At 68.4% G+C, this 22,902-nt stretch overlaps 1 protein-coding gene across 1 annotated transcript; it reads left to right on the plus strand.

Annotated features, from left to right (window-relative positions):
• Positions 1 to 1,018: 1,018 nt before the first annotated feature.
• KCNH2 (potassium voltage-gated channel subfamily H member 2) lies at positions 1,019 to 22,798 on the plus strand. Its single transcript, XM_052694530.1, has 15 exons — positions 1,019 to 1,147; positions 2,072 to 2,302; positions 4,932 to 5,096; positions 5,891 to 6,328; positions 7,197 to 7,411; positions 16,120 to 16,545; positions 17,730 to 18,117; positions 18,571 to 18,770; positions 18,845 to 19,097; positions 19,176 to 19,369; positions 19,557 to 19,656; positions 19,731 to 20,009; positions 20,588 to 20,774; positions 20,912 to 21,086; positions 21,840 to 22,798. Exons 1-15 carry the CDS (start codon positions 1,072 to 1,074, stop codon positions 22,002 to 22,004), a joined length of 3,492 nt encoding a protein of 1,163 aa, XP_052550490.1. The 5' UTR covers positions 1,019 to 1,071; the 3' UTR covers positions 22,005 to 22,798.
• The last annotated feature ends 104 nt before the right edge of the window (positions 22,799 to 22,902 follow it).

Below are 22,902 nucleotides of genomic sequence, written 5' to 3' on the forward strand. Positions count from 1 at the left end.
GAGGAAAGGGGGGGGGCCGGGACACCGTGTGTGCGTTGGGGAGGGGGGGGGGGGGCGGGGCTGAGCCGTCCATCACAGCCGAGCGCTGCCTCCTATTGGCCGCCCCTTCCCGGGGGGCGGTGAGCGGGCGGGGGGGGGAGGGAGGAGGGTGGGGGGGTGGTGTTCAGCACCACGGACAGCGGCAGAAACAACGGGGGGGGGCGGGGGGAGCAGAGGCGGGGCGTTAAGGCGACCCCTCCCGCCTCCCCCCGCCCAACTCGCGGCCCCCTCCCGGAGCCCCTCGTCCCTTCCCACCCCCCCCCAAAACCCATCGGGGGCTGCCAGGGGGGTCGGGGGTCGCGAGGCGCCGCACGCGGGAGAGGCCGGGGAGGGGGGGTGGGGGTCGGGCCGGGGGACGCCGTGGGAGGAGCCCGAGGGAGGGGCAGGGCCGGGGGGGCCGCCCCGGGGGGGCTTCGGGGCTATTGGCTGCGGCCGCGCTCGCTCCTCCCCGGCCCCGCTCCGCTGTCAGCGCGCAGCGCTCCGGGGGGGTCGGGCCGAGGCGGGCTGAGCCGAGCCGAGCCGAGCCGGGCCGGGGGGCTGAGGGGCGCTGCGGGGGGCAGCGGGGCGCCGGGTCGAGAGGAACCGAACCGCGCCGCGAAGAGCCGGGCCGGGCGGGGAGGGTGGGGAGGGGGGGGGGGCGGTGATAAATCACCCCCCGGCCGGCCGCCTCCGTGCCTAAATAAGGCCGATGCTGCGGTGAGCTTCTAGCAGGGGGGGCGGGGGGGGGCACCCGCACCGCCACCCGCAGCCCCGCGCGCCGCCCCGCACCGCGCGGCCATGGGGTGACGGCGGGGGGGAGCGGGGCGCGGGGGGGCTGGGCTCGGCTTTAACCCCTGCGCGCCCGCCCGGCCCCGCCCGCACCGCCCCGCGCCGCCCCGCGCCGCCCCGCACCGCCCGTCCTTGGCTCAAGGGCACCGGACCCCCAGCGGCGCAGAGCGGGGCCACCTCCCCACCTCCCCACCTCTCCCCGCCCCCCCCCCTCCCCCTTCACCCCCCCCCGCAGCCGCGGCCGCTGCCCATGGGCCCGGCGCCATGCCGGTGCGGAGGGGGCACGTCGCCCCCCAGAACACCTTCCTGGACACCATCATCCGCAAGTTCGAGGGGCAGAGTGAGTGCGGGGGGGGGGGGCTGGGGATCGGGACTGGGGGCCTTGGTGGGGGGTCGGGGAATCTCGATGGGGTGGGGGGGGTTGGGGAAATTGGAGTTTCGGGGGACCCGGGGGGGGGGGTGGGAGGTGGGAGAGGAGTTGGTGGGGCTGGGGGGCTTGGGAGGAACGGATTGGAAGGGCGGGGGCTGCAGCGGGGAGGGGGGGTCGGCAACATTGGGGGGGTTTGGGGATGATACTGGGGGGCTTTGGGGGTTGGTGATGCTGGAGGGTGTTGGGTGCTGCCAGGGGTTGGGGGCCACGGGGGTCTGGTGTGGCTGTGGGGTGCAGGGGGCAATTCTGGCGGAGGGCAGGGGGGTCCCATGGGGTGATGCAGCGGTGGTCTCACGTCTGCCCATCTCTGCGTCTGTCTGTCTGTGGGCTGCCTGGTTGGGGGGCACGTGGGGGGAGCTGGGGGGCAGCTGGGGGTCTGAGAACTGTTGGAGGTGTGGGGTCGGAGGGGGGCTGGGATGGACGGGTGTCACATTGCAGGTGTGGGTGGGGGACGCTGCTGTCCCCATCGCTGCAGCCCTGGGCTGGGTGGGGGGCGCTGGCGGGGGGACAGAGGCAGCTGCAGTGTGGGGACAGGGATGGGGTCCTGCGGGGACAGCGTGGGGGAGGAGGAGGGGCAGCGCCACGGCGTGGCCCCCAGAGGTGAGGTGGGTGGATGGATGGCTGGAGGATGGATGGGCGGACGGACAGACGGACAGGTGGATGGGTGGATGGGCAGAGGGACGCACAGATGGACGGACGCGTGGACACATGGATGGGTGGATGGATGGATGGGCGCAAATGCATGGTGGATGGAAGGACATCTGTGTGGCCTGATGGATGGACGGCTGGACGGACACACGGCCGGGATCAGACCCCACCCTCTGCCCCCTCCAGGCCGCAAATTCATCATCGCCAACGCGCGGGTGGAGAACTGCGCCGTGATTTACTGCAACGATGGCTTCTGCGAGCTGTGCGGCTACACGAGGGCCGAGGTCATGCAGAAGCCCTGCACCTGCGACTTCCTGCACGGTCCCCGCACGCAGCGCAGCGCGGCAGCACAGATCGCCCAGGCGCTGCTGGGCTCCGAGGAGCGCAAGGTCGAGATCTGCTTCTACCGCAAGGACGGTGAGCGCCGCGCCGCGGGGGGAGATGGGGGGCGGCGCGGTTCCACCCCTGGAGGCAGGCATTGGGGTGCGGCGCGTGTGGGTCGGGCCGGGCTCACGATGCCGGGGATGTGAGCCCCACGGCTGCCCCGCTGCTGGGTGACGCCGTGCCCCCCGGCGCCCTGCTGCCCATATGGGTCCATGCGGGGCTGCACGGCCCGCGCCGCAGCTCCCCACGGGGACCCGGTTCGCTCGAACTCCCGGCCTGTGAACTCCAAGCCCCCCCACATTGGGATCCCCCCCACAGAATGGGGTTTGCCTGCTGCCTCCACGGGCGCAGCCGCCTCCGGGGTCAGTCAGGCCGGGGCTGTGGGGCTGCCCCACACCAGGCCCTGCGCTCCCACACCGGGCGTCCCGGCTCTCGGCACAGCTGTTACCACCACGCAGCTCGCATTCTGACTCCCAGCCGCCATGTGGGACACTGGGGCACGAGGGCAGTGGGGCAGCTGCCAGCTTGCCACCCCACGACCCTGCTATGGGGCAGCCCTGATCCCGGCAGTGCCAGGCACAGAGCGCAGCGCTGCGGCTCAGGGTTGGCCGCGGGTGCACTTTGGACCCACACGGTGCTGGGATGCAGGCGGCAAGCGGCTGCTTGATGAGCAGCGCTCATTAGTGCCCGGCTAATTGGCTCTGCCCGGTGCTGGCTGTCATCTGTGTGCTCGGCAGATGGGAGGATGCTGGTGCTGTCCTTTTGATGCTGCGCCCGCTGTGCCGCGCCGTGCCGCGTTGCGCTTTGCCATGCTGTGCCACACTGTGCCTGCTGTGCCTCGTCAGCCCGTTGGCACCAAGCAGGGCCAGCGGGTGCCCTGGGTGCACAGCAGGTGCCGGAGCGGCTGGCATGGAGCTGCCTGTGTGTCCCCGGGGAGCGCGGTGCTTCCTGGGGTATTTATAGCCTGGAGAGCACGGAGGGAGAGAGGGAATGGCTGCCTTTAACTCTGCCCCCAGCCTGCAGGACCCCCACCAGCCGTGCGCCCACCCCTGATGTGGGGCTGCTCGGGGGGTCCTGGCTCTGCACGCAGCCCTGGTGCTCCACTGGGGTGGGATTCCGGCCCCGCATCTCTGCTGTGCTGTGGCCTCACGGTGCCCAGCACGATGCAGATGCAGCCATGCTTGCAGCCTGCAGCTTGCAGCCCCCTGCAGCTCCTCAAGCTGCAGCCATCCTCAGATTGCACGGTAACCTAACACTGCAGCCGGCCTTGCTTTGCATGGCCTCGTGCTGCAGCCGTCCTTGTGTTGCACCACGGCCTCGTGCTGCAGACACCCCACGTTGCACCGTGGCCTTGTGCTGCAGCCACATTTGTATTGCACGGGATCCTGACACTGCAGCCGTCCTTGCATTGCGCCGTGACCTCGCGCTGCAGCCGCCCTGGCACAGGGTGAACATGGGGTCAGTGTGCTCCAGGTGCTGGGGGGGCCCAGTGCAGAGTCGTGCCCCCTTCGTGCTGCTGTGGTTCCCCACAGTGCTTCAGCTGCTGGGTCCCAGAGCGCTTCGGTGCCGTGGGTGCTGCGTTTCTGGGTTGTCCCCATCCCACAGGTGCCCACGGTGCTGGGGGGGCCAAGGGTGGGCAGCGCTCGGAGTGCTGTGCACAGCATGGGGTGTGCAGAGTGTGGGGTGCACAGGGCCACGTGGGGGGGCCCGGCTCATGGTGGGGGCGCCCTGTGCCCCCTGGAGCCCCCCGGTGCCCCCACTGCAGCTGTGCAGTTGCTGATGGAGCAGCACAGCCGCAGAATGGGGGTCCATGGGGTGGGGGACACAGGGACCCGGGGTGCAGCCCCACAGCCTGCGGGACCCCCATGCTGCAAGGAGAGGTGCGGACCCCCAAAGTCCCACTCCCGCAGTGTGGGGGCTGCGTGGCTCGGGGTGATGTGGGGTGGCGGCGCCGTGGGGGCTGGGCTGGGGGCACCCCCACCTTGCAGCCCAAAGCCGCCCCTCGTGGGGGTCTCACATCCCCCAACCCCTCGCGGCGCCCCCCTCCATCCCGAGCGGTGGGTGGAGATGGACACGGGGGGGGGGAAACGAGTGGGATGGACGGGAACGGGATGGGCGCGGGTGGGGGGAGCGCAGTGGGTCAGGCGCGGGGGGGGGGGGGGCCGTACGTGCGTGGGACACGGGGGGGACGGGCGCAGCGGGGATGGATGCGGCGGGGCGGGCGCGGGGCGGGCTGGACACGCGGGGTGGACACGGGGGGGCCGCGGTGTCCCCGGCCCGATGCTGCCCGCGGCCATATTTAGGCATCGCCGCTGCTCCGTGCGGTGCCAAAAGGCGCAGCCCCTGCAGGCCGGGGGGGCCCCGCCCGCCTCACGGTGAGAGATGGGGTGGGGGTGGCTGGGTGGGGGTGGGGGATCAACCGGGATTAGGGCGTCAGTGGGGGGGGGGGGCGATAATCCCACCCCCCCTACACACACACAGACGCCGCCCACTCGGAGCGCAGTGGGGCTGCGGGGACCCCTCCCGGAAAACAAAGCAGGCGACGGAACGGCCCGGGGTCGGGGGGCGGCGCGGTGTCGGGAAGGGCTGCGGGGGTCCAACCCCCCCCCCAAACCCTCCCCCGTGCCTCAGTTTCCCCTCCCCACCCCCCCGCCCCCCGCAGGCAGCTGCTTCCTGTGCCTCGTGGACGTGGTGCCGGTGAAGAACGAGGATGGAGCCGTCATTATGTTCATCCTCAACTTCGAGGCGGTGATGGAGAGCGAACGGCCGCGCTCCCCCCCCGCAGACACCAACCACTGGGTCACCCCCGGCGCCTGGATCCCGGCAGGTGCGGCCCCACCGCGCTGCCCGAGGGGGTCGCTGCGCCCCCGTGGAGCTGCCAGATGGGGGGGGGGGGTCGCCGCCCCACACGGCGCTGTGATCTTTAGGGGTCGCCGTACCCGATGGCACAGCGACCTGGGGAAGGGATCCCTGCTGTGCCGTTTAGGGGCCGCTGCCCCTCGTGGTGCTGTGACCTGGGGGGGGGTCCCTGCCCCCCGTTCAAGCTGTGCCATTTAGGGGCCGCTGTCCCTCCTGGCACCGTGACCTTTAGGGGCCACTGCTCCCCATGGAACTGGGTCCTGCGGGGTCGCAGCCCCACGGTGCTCTGATATTTAGGGCTCACTGCCCCCCCATGGTGCTGTGCTGGAGGTGTCCCTGCTCCCTATGGCACAGTGACCTGGGGGGGGGGGGGGTCAGCACCCCACATGGTGCTGTGACCTTTAGGGGTCACCATTCCCTATGGCACATGGACTGGGGGGGGAGGGGGGGGTCACAGCCCCCATGGTGCAATGAGATGCAGGGGGTCCCTGCCCCTATCTGTGCCGCGACCTTTGGGGGTCTCCATTCCCCATGAGGGGTCACAGCCCCCATGGAGCTCTGATCTTTAGGGCTCACTGCCCCTCACGGCACCGTGACCCGGGGGGGGTTTCTCTGCTCCCCCCGCCCAGTGACCTTCAGGGATCACCGTTCCCCACGGCACAGCGAACCGGGGAGGCTGGGGGGCCGTGCTCCCCCCATTGCTCTGCCATACAGGGAGGTCCGCTCCCCCTCGGCACAGTGACCCCCCCTCTCCCCTCGCAGGCCGCAGCCGCTCCTTCCGCCTGAAGCTGCCGGCCCTGCTGGCTCTATCGGGCAGCAAGCAGTCGCTGCCTCCGGAGCCGCCCGACGCCGTCATCGTGGACGTCTCCGAGCGCGGCGCCGAGCCGAGCAGCTCCTCTCTGGACAACGGCTGCCTGGGCTGCACGCGGCCCGAGGACCAACGGGCTCTGATGGAGCCCGAGGACGGCGACGCTCCCCCCGAGCCCCCCGTCACCCACTCCTCGCCCCTCGCCGAGCGCCTCCGCCCCGCGCCCTTCTCCGACGGCAGCCTGGCGCGCAGCCGCTCGAGGGAGAGCTGTCACAGCGTGCGCCGCGCCTCCTCGGTGGATGACATCGAGGCCATGAGGGGAGACGGGGAGAAGCGCTGCCACAGCCGGCACGCCAGCGCCGGGACCGGAATGCACCGCGGAGCCAGCACCGGTACGGGGAGGGGCGGCGGGGGACGGGGGCAGCGCCGGGCCGGGGCCCCGTGGTGATGGGTCCCGCAGGCGGCTCCGAGCGCCTCGCAGCTGGGTGTCCCACGGCACCCCGGCCCACGTCTGGATGTCCCCTGTCACCCCCCGCCTCGATGCCCACATCTGGATGCCTCACCTCACCCCGGCCTCACCTTGACACCCCACATCCGGCCTCACACAGCTGCGTGCCCCACACCTGTCTGCCCCACACCTGGATCTCCCGTGTCGCCCGACCCCACACCACGGTGCCCCACAGCTGGCTGCCCGTGCCTGCATGTCCCACATCTCCCTGCCTCCAACCTTGCACAGCCCTACATCTGGCTGTACACAGCTGCCCGCCCTACGCCTCCCTGCCCCACACCCGGTTGCCCCTCGTCACCCTACCCCACATCTTGACGCCCCACATCCGACCGTACGCATCCACATATCCCACATCTCCTGGCTGCCCCGCACCTCCAGGAGGACATCTTGCTGAGCTCGTTAGGCCCGGCAGCTCGTTAGGCTGCAGGCAGCTCCGCAGCTGTCGGTGCTTCGTTAGCAGAGCAGCGTTGCCCATCACCGCTGCGTTGCACATTGCTGTAATGCACCGCGCTGCCACAGCTCCGGTTTGGGCCCCGCTGTGCCTCCCAGCATCGAGGATGGATGGTGCTCACATGGTGCCCCGGTGTGACCCCCGGCCCCATCATCCTCCCAGTGACAAAGGGAGGGGACGGCCGCCTCGTTAAGCTGCTGAGCTCATTAGGAGAGGGAAATAATTACATTAGCTGTAAGCGATACGGTGCCGCGGCGGGCGAGGGCTGACAGCGTCCCCCTCTTCTCCCCTCCCACCCCAGGGGCCATGAACAACATCCGCAGCACTCTGCTCAACTCCACGTCTGACTCCGACCTGGTGAGGTACCGAGCCATCAGCAGGATCCCGCAGATCACCCTCAACTTCGTGGACTTCAAAGCTGATGCCTTCCTGGGGGCTCCATCCGGAGAGAAGGAGATCATCGCCCCCACCAAACTGAAGGACCGCACGCACAACGTCACCGAAAAGGTCACCCAGGTGAGTGGGGGCACCGTGGGGCCGGCGAGGGGGAGGACATGGGGTGGTGGTGGAGCTGATGGTGATGCTGGAGCTTGCGGTGATGGTGGGTCTCATGTGCTGATGCCGGGGGGTGAGGGGTGGTGATGGAGGTGGTGGGGTGATGCTGGATATCGTGGGGTGATGCTGGAGCTGATGGGGTTGCAGTGGAGGTCGTGGGCTGACTGTGGAGCCGACTGTGATGCTGGAGCTGGTGGGGGATGCTGGAGCTCACGGGGTGTTGCTGGAGCTGATGGGATGGCAGTGGAGTTCACGGGCTGATGGTGAAGCTGATGGCGATGCTGGAGCTGGCGAGGGATGCTGAAGCTCATGTGGCGATGGCGAGGCCGTGGGGTGGCAGTGGAGTGGGTGGGGATGATGGTGGAGCTCACAGGGTGATGGTGGATCTTATGTGCTGACATCGGAGGCTGTGGGGTGGCGGTGGAGCTGATGGGGCAGCAGCGGAGGCCACGGGCTGACAGTGGAACTGGTGGCGATGATGGAGTTGGTTGGAGATGTTGGAGCTCATGGGGCGATGGCGGAGGCCGTGGGGTGATACTGCAGGTCATGGGGTGACGTTGGAGGTCGTGAGGTGATGCTGGAGCTCGTGGGGTAACGGCGGAGCTGACGGGGTAGTGGTGGAGGCCATGGGATGGCGGTGGAAGCTGTGGGTGATTCTGGAGCTTGTGGTGACGATGGACCTTCTGTGCTGACACTGGAGGCCACGGGATGGCTGTGGTGGGGCCGCGCTGGAGGTCATGGGCTGACGGTGAAGCTGATGGTGGTGCTGGAGCTGGTGGGGAATGCTGGAGCTCACGTGGTTGTAGTGGAGGCCGTGGGTGATGCTGGAGCTCACATGGTGATGGTGGACCTGCTGTGCTGACACTGGAGGCCGTGGGGTGGCAGTGGAGGTGGTGGGGAGATGCTGGAGCTGCTGGTGACATCGGGGCTGATGGGGTGACCCACTGCCACCCCGTGTGCCCCGTGTCCCCAGCCCACAGCTCTGAGGTGTCCCCTCATGCCATGTGACGCTGTCCTGCGCCTCCATGCGTGGTGCTGTGCCCTGTCACACCGTGCCTCACCACAGTGGGCCATTCACAGTGCTGTGCCATGCAGTGCCGTGCTGCAGTGCACTGTGCCATGCTGTCCTGTGCCATGCAGTGCCGTGCCATCCTGTGCCATGCCATGCAGTGCCATGCCATGCTGTGCCATGCCATGCAATGCTGTGCCGTGCCATCCTGTACCATCCCGTGCCGTGCTGTGCCATGCAGTGCCATGCAGTGCTGTGCCATGCTGTGCCATGCAGTGCCATGCTGTGCCATGCAGTGCTGTGCCATGCTGTGCCATGCAGTGCTGTGCCATGCAGTGCTGTGCCATGCTGTGCCATGCTGTGCCATGCTGTGCCATGCAGTGCTGTGCCATGCTGTGCCATCCCGTGCCGCGGCGCCGGTTTGTGCCGCACCCCTGGCCCGCAGCGCCGCTGATCCTTCGCACGTTGTGTAACCGCCATCTGGCTGCGGGGCGAAGGCGGCTGCTGCTGCTGCTTAATTACGCCCTGATCCCGCTCCCGTTAATGAAGTTAGAGCCTCCGGGGCCGCGGGCCCGAGGGACCGCTGTGCCCGCCCCGCTGCGGGGTGAGGGGGGAGGGACGCGGGGTGGGCGCAGCTGTGCGCTTGGGGTCCCCGAGCGGCGCGTCCCCCCCCGACCCCCCCGGCTTCGCTCCTGCCGGTCCACGTGCGGGGCGATGGGGACCGACCCCCCCGGGAGCCCCCGGCCCTGCTGTCGGCTCTGCCCCCCCCGCCGCCGGTTGAGCGCCCGTTGCGCTGTGAGGGGGCAGAGGTCTCTCTGGGGGCGGGGGGGGGGGGGGGCCCGCTGTGCGTTAACGAGCGGCGCCTCCTGATTACCTCCCGTGTAATTAACGACGAGGCCGCGGTTGTTGCTCCCCCCTTCCCCTCGTTAATCCCGTCCTGCCGACAGCTGCGGCGCCGGATGGACAGATGGACGGCCGAACGGCCGCAGCCCCCTCGCTGCCCGGCATCACCCCGAGGCCGTGGGGCGGGGGGGCTGGGGGCGGTCAGCCGGGCTGCGCTCCGGGGGCGAGGATGGGGCACGGCGAGCGCTGCTGCTGGGAGCCGTGGGTGGGCCGGGATGGAGGAGGGGTGCACTGGGGGTCCTGGGGGAGCCGGGGGTGCCTGCGTGCGGCCGTCAGATTCCGCGTGATGGAGCGGTGGAGATGGAGATGTTCGGGCATCGCCGCCATCCGGCCGAGCCGAGCGCGTCCTCGGTCCGATGTGGCACCGGGGGGGGGGGGCCGGGACTCCCGGGCGGTGGCACGGTGAATCAGCCGCAGTGACGGCATCCGCTGAAACCCGTCAAGGTCACCGCGCTCCTGGCCGCCCCACAGCGCGGGGTTGGGGCGCGGGGGCTGCGGCGCTGCGTGGCGGCGCTGCGTGGCAGCCCGGGGACCCCCGGGCCGGACCCTCCCCGCCCGTGGGCTGCGGGACGGGCGCTGCCGGCACCGCGTGCTCTCCTGCGGGACGGGGTCGGTGTGGGGCGCGGTGCGTCGTGAGGGGATACGCCGTCGTGCCCGGAGCCTGCGGTGCGTCTGTGTGGGGCTGGCGGCGCCGTGGGGCTGGCGGTGATGCGAGGACAGCTCTGGGCAGCAACGCTGGCAATGCGGAGCTGAGTGTCGCCGTCGGGGCTGGGCAGCAGCCAGGGGCAGCGGTGCCGGGAAGCGCCTGCGGCGGTGGGGAGCTGCGGCCAGCCGTTCCCGTCCCCTTCCCGTCCCCTTCTTCGGTCCCATCTACCCCATCCCGTCCCCGCTCCCATCCGTGTCCAGCCCATCCTCATCCCTTTACCCTTCCCTATTTCTAACCCCGTCCCCTTTCTTGCCTCCTTCCCTCTGCCCATCCCTGTTCTCATTCCTTTCAAATTCCCTGTTCCCATCCCCATCCCCTTCCTTTTTCCCATTCCCATCCCCACTCCCGTCCCTTTCCCCACATAACCCCGTCCCCATCCTCACCCCTTTCCCTTTCCTTGTGCCCACCCCGCCCCCATCCTATCCCCCCCTCTTTCCCCGTGTCCATCCCTTTCCTCGACCCCCCTCCGCCTCACTCGCGCACCCCCCCTACCTCGCGTTTCCTTACGCCGATTCGTACCTCGGGACCCCCCCACGCCCCCTCCCAGTGCCTCAGTTTCCCGCTGCCGTTCTCTCCCTCCTGAGCTGCGGCCGCCGCGGGGCGGGGCGGCGCGGGGGAGGGGGTGGGATGGGATGGAGCCCCGGCGGAGGGCGGGGGCCGGGGGGGGCCGTGCCGCCCCGCTCCATCTGCCGCGCTCCGCACAGCTCCGCACAGCGCGGGGCAGCGCCGGACGGACAGCGCGGGGTGCGGGGCCCCGGGGGGGCTGCCGGCGATCCCCCCCCCTTGAAAGCGGCCATGGCCCCCGGAGGGCGCGACGCCGGCGACCGCCCCGACGGGGACCGAAAGAGCGGCCGCGTTCGGCGCGCGGTGCGCATCTCCAGCCTGGTGGCACAGGAGGTGGGTGCGGGGCGGCGGGCGCGGGGCGGGGGGCGGGGGGTCCCCGCGCCGTCCCTTTCCGATATCCGCCGATAACCCCGGGGTGCCCGAGTCCCAACGTGGGGGGGTCCGGGGTGCGCCCCGAGATAGCAGCCGGGTCCTGGGGGGGAGGAGAGGGAGGGAGGCGGGGGGCTGCGGGGGACTCCCGAGCATCCCCGCGTCTGCGCGTCCCAATGCATCCCGGTAGCGGAGCATCGCGGTGCCCGAACATCCCGGGTTTGAGACGCTCAGACGCTCGGGACCTCCCGCCTCCCAAGCCGGCCCCAAAGAACCGTGAGCGACGGGAGGCGGAACCCCACGTCGTGCCGGGCTGGTGAGGGGACAGAGGGGAAATCAGCGCCCCGCGGTGACCCCGCACCCCCCAGTGGCACCGCTGAGCCCCCGGCGACGAAGCAGCGTCGGCGCCGTCGGTGCTCAGCGCCCGCTCCCACCGGCGCCGCACGTGCTGGGGGCCGCTCCGCGGCTGCGTCACCGGGTGGGGGTTCGGCCGCAGGAGGGGGGGACGCACCGCCCCTCGGGGACGTCACCCCGTCACGGGGCTGCTGCCATCCCGCCCCGCTGCCGCAGTGCTGAGGGCAGCACCCCGCCGTGCCCCCGTCCCGATCGCCCATGGCGGGCACGGCCGTGCCGGGCGCTGCGCCGCAGCTCAACGCGGTGAGTCCGGCACGGAGAGCTGCCGTCACCACGGCCCTGGATGGGAGACGGGGGTGCAGGGTGGTGCCGACGGCGAGCAACAGGGAGAGGGTTGGGTGTTGGTGCCAATGTTGGGCGTTGTGTTGATGTTGGGTGTTGTGTTGGCTGTTGGTGTTGGTGCCGGCGTTGGGCGTCGTGCCGGCGTTGGGTATCTGTGCCACCACTGGTGTAATGCTGGTGTGGGGTGCTGTGCTGGCGTTGGGTGCTGTGCTGGCGTTGGGTGCTGTGCTGGCTTTGGGTGCTGTGCTGGCGTTGGGTGCTGTGCTGGTGTTGGGTGCTGTGCTGGCGTTGGGTGCTGTGCTGATGTTGGGTGCTGTGCTGCTGTTGGGTGCTGTGCTGGCTTTGGGTGCTGTGCTGGCGTTGGGTGCTGTGCTGCTGTTGGGTGCTGTGCTGGCGTTGGGTGCTGTGCTGATGTTGGGTGCTGTGCTGATGTTGGGTGCTGTGCTGGCGTTGAGTGCTGTGCTGCTGTTGGGTGCTGTGCTGGCGTTGGGTGCTGTGCTGATGTTGGGTGCTGTGCTGCTGTTGGGTGCTGTGCTGGTGTTGGGTGCTGTGCTGCTGTTGGGTGCTGTGCTGGCGTTGGGTGCTGTGCTGGCGTTGGGTGCTGTGCTGGTGTTGGGTGCTGTGCTGGCGTTGGGTGCTGTGCTGGTGTTGGGTGCTGTGCTGGCGTTGGGTGCTGTGCTGGCGTTGGGTGCTGTGCTGATGCTGGGTGCTGTGCTGGTGTTGGGTGCTGTGCTGGCGTTGGGTGCTGTGCTGCTGTTGGGTGCTGTGCTGGCGTTGGGTGCTGTGCTGGCGTTGGGTGCTGTGCTGGTGTTGGGTGCTGTGCTGCTGTTGGGTGCTGTGCTGCTGTTGGGTGCTGTGCTGATGCTGAGTGCTGTGCTGCTGTTGGGTGCTGTGCTGCTGTTGGGTGCTGTGCTGGCGTTGGGTGCTGTGCTGGTGTTGGGTGCTGTGCTGGTGTTGGGTGCTGTGCTGGCGTTGGGTGCTGTGCTGGTGTTGGGTGCTGTGCTGGCGTTGGGTGCTGTGCTGGTGTTGGGTGCTGTGCTGGTGTTGGGTGCTGTGCTGGTGTTGGGTGCTGTGCTGATGTTGGGTGCTGTGCTGCTGTTGGGTGCTGTACTGCTGTTGGGTGCTGTGCTGGCGTTGGGTGCTGTGCTGGTGTTGGGTGCTGTGCTGGCGTTGGGTGCTGTGCTGGTGTTGGGTGCTGTGCTGCTGTTGGGTGCTGTGCTGGTGTTGGGTGCAGTGCTGGTGTTGGGTGCTGTGCTGGCGTTGGGTGCTGTGCTGGTGTTGGGTGCTGTGCTGGCGTTGGGTGCTGTGCTGGTGTTGGGTGCTGTGCTGGCGTTGGGTGCTGTGCTGGCGTTGGGTGCTGTGCTGATGCTGGGTGCTGTGCTGGTGTTGGGTGCTGTGCTGATGTTGGGTGCAGTGCTGGTGTTGGGTGCTGTGCTGGCGTTGGGTGTCTGTGCCACCATTGGTGTAATGCTGATATGGGGTGCTGTGCTGATGCTGGGTGCTGTGCTGCTGTTGGGTGCTGTGCTGGTGTTGGATGTCCATGCTGGCGCTGGGTCCAGCACTGACAAGCAGTGTCTGTGCCATTGCTGGGGGTTGTTCTGCCGTTGGGTGCTGTACTGTTGGGTGCTGTACTGTTGGGTGCTGTACTGTTGTTGGGTGCTGTACTGTTGGGTGCTGTGCTGTTGTTGGGTGCTGTACTGTTGGGTGCTGTACTGTTGGGTGCTGGGTGCCGGCCGTCCCGCCGTCAGGTGTTGCTGACAATGCGGAGCATCCCGCAGTGCCCGGTGTCTGCGCGCCGTGGCCGTGAGGGGACATTTGGGAGCTGGTGTGTGGGTGCCTCGGCTGTGAGAGGGCATCTGGGGACCACGGCCACTGCTGGTCCATGAGGGCGTTGGGGTGCCGCTGCTCTTGGGATCTGTGTGTGCACCGGGCCCCGCGGGGGTCCGTGTGGCAGCACTGAGCCGTGCTGGAGGTGCAGTGCAGGAGCCGCACGGCCGGGCGGGGGGTGCGTGCCGGCCTTGCTGTGTTGGGTGCCGGTGCCGGTGGTCGTCCGGGGCTGCCTCTACCGACACGGCGTGTCCGTGGGCTCAGTGCGGCCTCCACACATCCGGCCCCAGAGCTCGGGGTCGCCGCGCGTCCGCCCTCTCCCACTGTCGGGCGCTGCGCGTCGCGTCCCCGCAGGCGACCGTGTCAGCGCGGCCGCGCTCAGGGCGTGCAGCGTCCCGACGGCCACCGGCACCGGCGCGTTTGTCCCCCCCGGGTGGCGACGCTGCGGTATTTGTGGCGGTGCGGAGGCGGCGCGGTGGTGCGCGGGGTGACAGCTGCCGGTGGCACCGCAGGTGTCGGGTGCGCGTCACCGCGAGCGCGAGGTGCCGCGTGCCGGGCGGTGTTGGTGTCACCGCGTGTCGGCACCGCCGTAACTGTGTCACCGTGACTGATGGGTGTCGGTGGCACGGCGGTCCCGAGGGTGCGCGCTCCGGCTGTGCGCTGATGTCAGCGGCGTGCGGCTGTGCTCTGTGGGGCGGAGGGTCCGGATGTCCGCCCCCCCCCCCTCCCCCTCCGCCCCTGACCCCGACGCTCCAGGGCAGCGCCGTCACCCCGCGCCCTGGGGACACCGCGGGGACGCGCAGCTCCCGTCCCCGCCTCGTCATCCCCCGGCAGGCGCCATGTGCGCTCCGTCACGCGGCTCCCGGGGACGCGGGGGTGGCGGTGGGGAAATCCCCGCGTGGGAGGCGGCGGTGACACGGGGCCGCGGGGCAGAGAGAGCCGTCCCCGTGTCCCCAGTGATGCCACCGCCGTGACATCCCCGATGCTGCCGCCGGGATGTCCCCGGTGATGTCACCACCGTGCCCCCGCCGCTGTCCCCGGCGTCGCCATCGCGATATCCCTACGCTGTCACCGCAGCGTCCCCTCTCCCCGAGGTCTCCCCGCAGCCCCGGAGACAACACAGCGCGGGGCGGTGGCAGCGGATTGGGGAAGGGGGGGGGGGGTCACACCGTGACCGCGTACGGGGCGGGGGGGGTCCCGGCGGTGCCCCCCGCTTTGCACAGAGCCGGGAGCGCTCCGAGACCGCGGGGGGTGGCGGCGGGAGGGAAGCGGAGGGAGCCTTTCCCCAACCCCCCGCCGCGCAGGGGTTAACGGGGGGGGGCGGGCGCTGGGGGCGGCGGGGGCCGCGCAGCGGGGCAGGCTGGGAAACATTTCCGCCCCAATAATTCCCGCTCGGCGTGGGGGGGGGGAGACACCGGGTCGGGGGCTTCGGGGGGCGATGGGTGCGGGCTTGGAAGTGCGGGGGGGGGCGCGGGGCCCCCGCAGCGCCCCGGGCTGAGGATGCTGGCGGCGCTGCTGCAGCTGCTGCGGGACCTCGCGGGGCCCCCCCTGCCCCGCGCGGGCCCCCCCATGCCCGGCGCCCGCCTGAACGCTGCGGGAGGGCAGCGCCGAGAGCGGCAGGTACAGGGGGGGTAAAAGGGGGGGGGGACGACGTTGGGTCCGGCGGGGGGTTGGGGGGGGGACGTTGGGTACCAGCGAAGGGATGGAGGAGGGGGCTGCGCACCGCGCTCCGGGGTTCGGGGTTACGTAAAGCCGCCCTCCCCCTCGTTTCCAGCCTGCCTCCCCCCCCGGCGCCGCCGGTCCCGTACGGGGACGGACGGGCGCAGCTGCCGGGCACTGTGCCGGGACGCAGGGACGCGCACTGCAGAGGGGGTGCGGAGGGGGGGCTCCCCGCGCCATACTCACCCCCTCTGACCCCCTGGCCTGGAACCCCACCGCAGGGCTGTGCGGGCCGGGGGGAGAAGGGGGGTGCAGGAGGTCGGAGGTCAGGGAAGTGTTGGCACAGCTCAGGGTTTGCCCCGCCCCCCACCGCACGCAGATGCCCCTCGGGATGCGATTGTAAGCATCCCCCCCCTCATTTCCGTGGAGCCCGACCGGCAGCACCGGGGGTGGTGCTGGGGAAGGGGGGGTAGGGGGGACTTTCAGCAGGCAGGGACGTACCGAGGTGAGGGCTCCCCTCCATCCCCCTGTACCCCAATGCACTCCATTGCACCCACTGCATCTTTCCGCACCCAGCTGCGCCTCACTGCTCTCCACTGGGCCTCCCTGCACACCAGCCATGCAATCGCACCCCACTGCACCTCTCTGCGCCCCACTGCTGGCTGTTGCTCTCAGCATGCATCCCATTGCATCCCATTACAACCAGCTGCATCCCACTGCATCCCACTGCATCCCACTGCATCCCATTGCATCGCACTGCATCCCACTGCATCCCACTGCATCCCATTGCATCCAGCTGCATCCCGTTGCATCCCACTGCATCCCATTACATCCCACCGCATCCCACCGCGCTGGGGAGGGGGCCCCAACCAGGACAACCTGCGGGTTGGGGTTCTGCCTCACGGGACGGGCGCTGAGCCGCTGCCACCCGGCCAGGTGCTGTCCCTGGGTGCCGACGTCCTCCCCGAGTACAAGCTGCAGGCGCCGCGCATCCACAAATGGACCATCCTGCACTACAGCCCCTTCAAGGCGGTGTGGGACTGGCTCATCCTGCTGCTGGTCATCTACACCGCCATCTTCACGCCCTACTCGGCCGCCTTCCTGCTCAACGACCAGGAGGAGGCCCAGCGGCACAACTGTGGCTACTCCTGCAGCCCCCTCAACGTGGTGGACCTCATCGTGGACATCATGTTCATCATCGACATCCTCATCAACTTCCGCACCACCTACGTCAACTCCAACGAGGAGGTGGTGAGCCACCCCGCCAAGATCGCCATCCACTACTTCAAGGGCTGGTTCCTTATCGACATGGTGGCTGCCATCCCCTTCGATCTGCTCATCTTTGGCTCCGGCTCTGAGGAGGTGTGGGGAGGGGGATGCGTTTGGTGGGGGTGGGGATGGGGTGGGGGCAGAGCTGGGTGGGGGATGGCGTAGGGTTGAGTTGGGGGCAGGGTTGGGTTGGACTGCTGTGGGGTTGGGTTGGGTTGAGTTGGTGATGAGATTGAGCTGAGTAGGGAATGGGGTTGGGCTGGGGATGGCGTTGGGTTGAGTTGGGGACAGGGTTGGGTTGGACTGGTCTGGGGATGGTGTTGGACTGGGTTGGGTTGGTTGAATCAGTGATAAGGTTGAGTTGAGTTGAGCTGGGGATGGGTTTGAGTTGGGGATAGAGTTGGGTTGGATTGAGTTGAGTTAGGAGCAGGGTTGGGATGGGTTGGATTGGTGATGGAGTTGAGTTGAGTTGGGGATGGAGATGTGTTGGATTGAGTCGAGCTGGGGATGGGGCTGGGTTTTGTTGGGGATTGGGTTGGGTTGAGTTGGGGATGGGATTGAGTTGAGTTGAGCTGGGATGGGTTTGATTTGGGATAGAGTTGGGTTGGATTGAGATGAGCTGCAGATGGAGTTGGGTTGGGGATGGGACAGGGTTGGATTGGGCTGAGTTGGGAATTGGATTAGGTGGAGTGAGTTTGGAATGGGGTTGAATAGGGGACAGGGCTGGATTGAGTTGAGGTGGGGATGGGACTGGGCTGAGTTGAGTTGAGGACAAGGCTGGGTTGAGATGACTTTTGCTGATTTGGAGACGGGGTTGGGTTGGGCTGAGTTCGGGATGGGGTTGGGTTGGGGTTGTGTTGGGTTGGAGGCAAGATTGGATGGGGCTGAGTTTGGGGTGGGTTTGGGTTGGGGTTGTGTTGGGTTGGAGGCAAGATTGGATGGGGCTGAGTTTGGGATGGGGTTGGGTTGAGTTGAGCTGGGGATGGGGTTGAGTTGGGGAAAGGTTTGAGCTGGGGACAGAGTTGGGGATGGGTTTGAGTTGGGTTGAGTAGAATCGGGGACAGAGTTGAGTTGGGGATGGGTTGGGATGAGTTGAGTTGGGGAGGGTGTTGAGCTGGGTTAATTGGGGTTGGGTTGGATTTGGGAGGAGGTCAGGTTTCACTTGGTTTGGACTGGGGACACACAGACAGCCCAGATTCTCCGTGCATGGAGAGCAGCTGGGCTCTAGGGCTCTGGCCTCCCGTGGGGGTCCCGCAGCACTCGGTGCCCCCCTACAGACCACCACACTGATCGGGCTGCTGAAGACGGCGCGGCTGCTCCGCCTGGTGCGGGTGGCCCGCAAATTGGACCGGTACTCTGAGTACGGGGCGGCCGTGCTCTTCCTGCTCATGTGCACCTTCGCGCTGATCGCGCACTGGCTGGCCTGCATCTGGTACGCCATCGGCAACGTGGAGGGGCAGCGCATCGGCTGGCTGCACTCGCTGGGCGACCAAATCGGCAAGCCTCTGAACGACAGCAACCCCCTGTACGGCCCCACCATCAAGGACAAGTACGTCACGGCGCTCTACTTCACCTTCAGCAGCCTGACCAGCGTCGGCTTCGGCAACGTCTCGCCCAACACCAACTCGGAGAAGATCTTCTCCATCTGTGTCATGCTCATCGGCTGTGAGTGCAGGGGGGGATGCGCAGGGGGCGGAACACGCGCGTGTTTCTTTCCTATGGGAGCGGGGAGGGGCTGGAACAGCTGCCCAGAGAGGCTGTGATGCCCCGTCCATCCCTGGAGGTGTTGGAGGCCAGGTTGGATGGGGCCCTGGGCAGCCTGGGCTGCTGTGCAATGGGGAGGTTGGTGGCCCTGCCTGCGATGAGGGGGTTGGAGCTGTCATGATCCTTAAGATTCCTTCCAACCCAACCATTCTATGATTCTATGTGTGTGTGTGCGACTGTGCTGCGGATCCTGCGTCTGTCTGTCTGTCTGAGCATAGCTGTGAGCATGCACATGAGTGCTGCCCCCCACCCAATGCCATTCCCAGCTCAACGTGTGGAGAACCCTGCGGTGTGGGGTCTGTGGGGCAGCCCCGTCCACCACGCCGTGCCCTCACTGCTCCTCACCCCGCACAGCCCTGATGTACGCCAGCATCTTTGGGAACGTGTCGGCCATCATCCAGCGGCTGTACTCGGGCACGGCGCGCTACCACACGCAGATGCTGCGCGTCCGCGAGTTCATCCGCTTCCACCAGATCCCCAACCCGCTGCGCCAGCGCCTGGAGGAGTATTTCCAGCACGCCTGGTCCTACACCAACGGCATCGACATGAACGCGGTGAGCGCCGCCGGCCCCCGCTGCGCCCGCTGCCAGCCGAGCCGCGCCGTGACGCCGCATCCCCGTCCCCGCAGGTGCTGAAGGGCTTCCCCGAGTGCCTGCAGGCCGACATCTGCCTGCACCTGAACCGCAGCCTGCTGCAGAACTGCAAGCCCTTCAAGGGAGCCACCAAGGGCTGCCTGCGTGCCCTGGCCATGAAGTTCAAGACGACGCACGCTCCGCCCGGGGACACGCTGGTGCACGCCGGCGATGTGCTGACTGCGCTCTACTTCATCTCGCGTGGCTCCATCGAGATCCTGCGTGGGGATGTGGTGGTGGCCATCCTGGGTGAGCCCTGGGCCGGGGTGGTGATGTGGCCGCGCGTCCCCGCCGTGGGCTGACCCCGCGCCCCGATCCTTCCCCAAGGGAAGAACGACATTTTTGGGGAGCCGCTGAACCTGTACGCGCGGCCGGGGAAGTCCAACGCCGACGTGCGTGCGCTCACCTACTGCGACCTGCACAAGATCCACCGTGAGGACCTGCTGGAGGTGCTGGACATGTACCCCGAGTTCTCCGACCATTTCTGGTCCAGCCTGGAGATCACCTTCAACCTGCGCGACGTGAGGGAGGGGGCAGCTGGGGGGTGGAGGTGGGAGGGGGCACCACGTGGCTGGGACGCGGCACCGCGGCGCTGATGGGGACGTGGCACTGCCAGGTGGTGCCGTGTGCTCTCGCCGCTGTGCCATAGCCCACTCCCCACAGCCGTGGGGGTCCGTGGCACCACCCCCTCACCGTTCCCTCCCGCAGACCAACATGATCCCCGGATCCCCGGGCAGCGATGAACTGGACAGCGGCTTCAACCGCCTGCGCAAACGCAAGCTCTCCTTCCGTCGCCGCACAGAGAAAGGTGAGGGGTCGGGGGGGTGGAGGGGGGTGGGGGCCCCGAGGGGTGCGTGACCCCTCTGTGTGTCCCCCCCTCAGATGCGGAGGCCGCCGGGGAGCCGCGTGGTGGGCAGAAGGCGCTGAGGCTGAGCAGGGGCTGCCAGGCACCGGGAGCCCCGCGGGGGCCAGCGGAGTGGGAGCCGTGCCACTGCAGCTCGCCCTCCAGCTCCCCATCCAGCGATGAGGATGAGCACCCAGCACCCACCCCGGGGGCCGCCGCTCTCTCGCCCTTCCGCAGCCCCCGGCCCGGAGGTGAAGCCCCCACAGCCACCGACACTGAGGAGCGCGAGGGCAGTGATACGTGCAACCCCCTCTCAGGTGGGGACGGGATGTGGGGGGCTTCTCACTTCTCTGCTTCCTGCTCCGCGTGGGCAAAGCCCCATCTCCCACAGCCCCATCTCCTGCCCTGCACCCTCATTTCTCCCACACGCTCCTGCAGCATCCTTGCTTCTCCCGCAGCACCGTTCCCCATGCTCTCCCATTCCTGCTCCTGCATCCCTCATCGTGATTCTACTTCCCTGCTGGTTCTGCATCCCCATGCTCCTGCATCTCCCCTCCGTACTTCTGCAACCCCATGTTCCTGCGTTCCTTCTCCTCACCCACATCCCCCTGCCATGGTCCTACACCCCCAATTCCTTCTACATCCCCAATCCCCCATGCAGCTCCTGCATCCCCCTACCTCCTCCTTTCTGCCTCCCCACATCTCGTAGTCCTGCATCCCCATTCCTTCTGCATCTCCACCTCCCCAAGCAGCTCCTGCATCCCCGCAGCTCCTCCTTTCTGCATCCCCACATCCCGTGCTCCTGCATCCCCATTCCTCCCCCACCCCATCCCTCCCTCCCTCGACACCCCCCCACCCACACCGATCCTTCCCCACCCGCCCCCCTCTCCCCCAGGAGCCTTCTCGGGGGTCTCCAACATCTTCAGCTTCTGGGGGGAGAGCCGGGGGAGGCAATACCAGGAACTGCCCCGCTGCACCATCCCTGCACACGCAGCCCTTGGGATCCCAATGCCCTCCATGACTCGCCGGCAGCGCTCCGAGGTGGAGATGCGCCTCGACCTCCTCCAGAAGCAGCTCAATAGGTACCTCAGGGGGTGGTGAGACCCCCAGCAGACCCCCCGATCGCCCCCAGGGGGGTCTGCCGGGGGGTCTCACCACCCCATAAGCAGTGCCCTTTAGCAGGGAGCCCCCTGCATGCCCCATCACCGTCTGCCTGCAGGTTGGAGACGCGGATGGCGGCGGACATCAGCTCCATCATGCAGCTGCTGCAGCGCCAGGCTGCTCTCGTGCCCCCTGCCTACAGCACGGTGTCATCCCCTCATCAGCCTCCTGGTCCCCCCCCGTGCCCGCTGCAGCCCATCCTTCCCATCACCCCCATCCAGCCTCTCTCTCAGGTGAGCACCCCCAAAATGTGGGGCAATCCCACAGGTTTGGGAGCAGCCCTGTGCCCCATTTTCCGGCTCTGTGGCGAGCCAGCACCATTGCAGAGACCCCAAGATTTGGAGTAGCCCCTCTCTTGTGTCCCATCTTTTGGCCCCACACTCTGCTGGAGTCACTCCTGTGCCCCCCAGGTGTAAGGCAGCCTTGCTCCTGTGCCCCATGGTGAGCTGGGGCCAATGCTCTACCCCTCAGATTTGGGGCAGCCCTTCTCCTCGGCCCCATTTCCCTTTCTTCTTTCCCTGTGGTGAGCTGGGGTGACACCTGGCCCCCCGAATTTGGGGCAGTTTCTCTCTCCTGTCCCATTTTCCAGCCCCACAGCAAGTTGGGGACACAGCTGACTAGTCCATATTGGACTGAACCCCATCTTCCAACTGTATGGAAAGCAGGGGGGCCACTGCTAAGCTCCCCAGGTTTGGGGCAGCCCCTGTCCCATGTCCTATTCCCTAACCCTAACCTTCCCCACAGTGAGCGTGAGTGACTCCTGAGCCCCCCAGGTTTGGGGTGCCCCTTCTGCTATGCCCTATCCTGCAGCCTCATGGTGAGCAGGGACCATTGCTGAACCCCCCAGGTTTGGGGCAGCCCCTCTCTCGTGCCCCATTTTCCAGCCCCACTGCCCTCTCCCATGCCCCACAGAACCCGTACCCGGGGGTCCCACCGCACACCCCATCCCGGTGCCCCGCATCCCCTCACTCTGCTCTCTCCCTCAGGTTCCCAGCTTCCCAGTGCCCCCAGAGCTGCGCGGCGCTGGGGGTCCCCCGCCGCCCCCCGACGTGGTGCTGCTGCTGGAGCCGTCCCCACGCCGCCGCTCGCTGCCCGGCCCGCTGCCTCCCGCGCAGCCGCTGCACAGACACTGCTCCGATCCCGGCAGTTAGGGGGCAGCGCGGGACGGGGTCGGGACCCCCATCCACGGACGCGGGACCCCGTCCCCAGGACGCCGGGGTCACGGCTGCCGTCCCCACGGACATTGCGCCCACGTTAGCTGGCCTAACCCCGGGCCGGGCCGGTGGCAGCGGGTGTGGGCTGCTCTCGCCCTTCCTCCTCCTCCTCCTCCTCCTCCTTCTTCTCCTCCCCATAGTGCTGCAGCGGGGGGACGGGGGAGCGGGGCAGTGTGCGTGTATGCATTTCCGTGTGCGCACGCCTGTCCTCGTGCACAGATGTGTCTGCTGCACACGTGTCTTTATGTGCGCCCTGTGCGTCCGCGTCCGTCTGCGTGCTGCGGCCCTCTGCCCCGTCTGCTTTGTGCACACGTGGGGCCGCGTGTCCGTGTGCTTGCTGCTGCGGTGTGTGTCCCGCTGTGCTCCTGGTGTGCAAGGTGCAAATGCGCTCCTTCTCCGGGCGTGGGGTGGGCGCGTGTCCTTGTCTGTCTGCCGTGGGGCCGCCGTGGGGCAGCGCGTGGCTCCGGCGTCTCCCCTCCCTGCGCTCCCTCCCCACGGCACAGGGGTTGGGGGAGGTCCCGCTGTGCCGCCGCACGCACAATGTGGTGGGGAGGGCTGGGGGGCGCGGGCAGGGTCCCCCTGCAGCCCCCCAACGCGCGTGCCGTGTTCGTGCCGTCGTCCCGTAGGTCTCTGTGTGCCCCCACCCCCAGCCTTTTTACACCACCCTGCATGTCGCCTTCTGCGGTAGGAGCCCCCGTCCCGCACCCCAATAAAGCGGACCGAGGACTGCAGTGTGTGTGCGGTGCGCTCAGAGCTGGGGGGCACAGCTGGGGACCCCTGGGCTGGGGGAGCAGAGCGCCATAGGGGGGGATGCGTGGGCGCACGTGGCCCTGTA

The sequence above is a fragment of the Tympanuchus pallidicinctus genome, unplaced genomic scaffold (assembly GCF_026119805.1).
Source record: "Tympanuchus pallidicinctus isolate F22 unplaced genomic scaffold, pur_lepc_1.0 scaffold3, whole genome shotgun sequence".
Classification (NCBI taxonomy): Eukaryota; Metazoa; Chordata; class Aves; order Galliformes; family Phasianidae; genus Tympanuchus; species Tympanuchus pallidicinctus.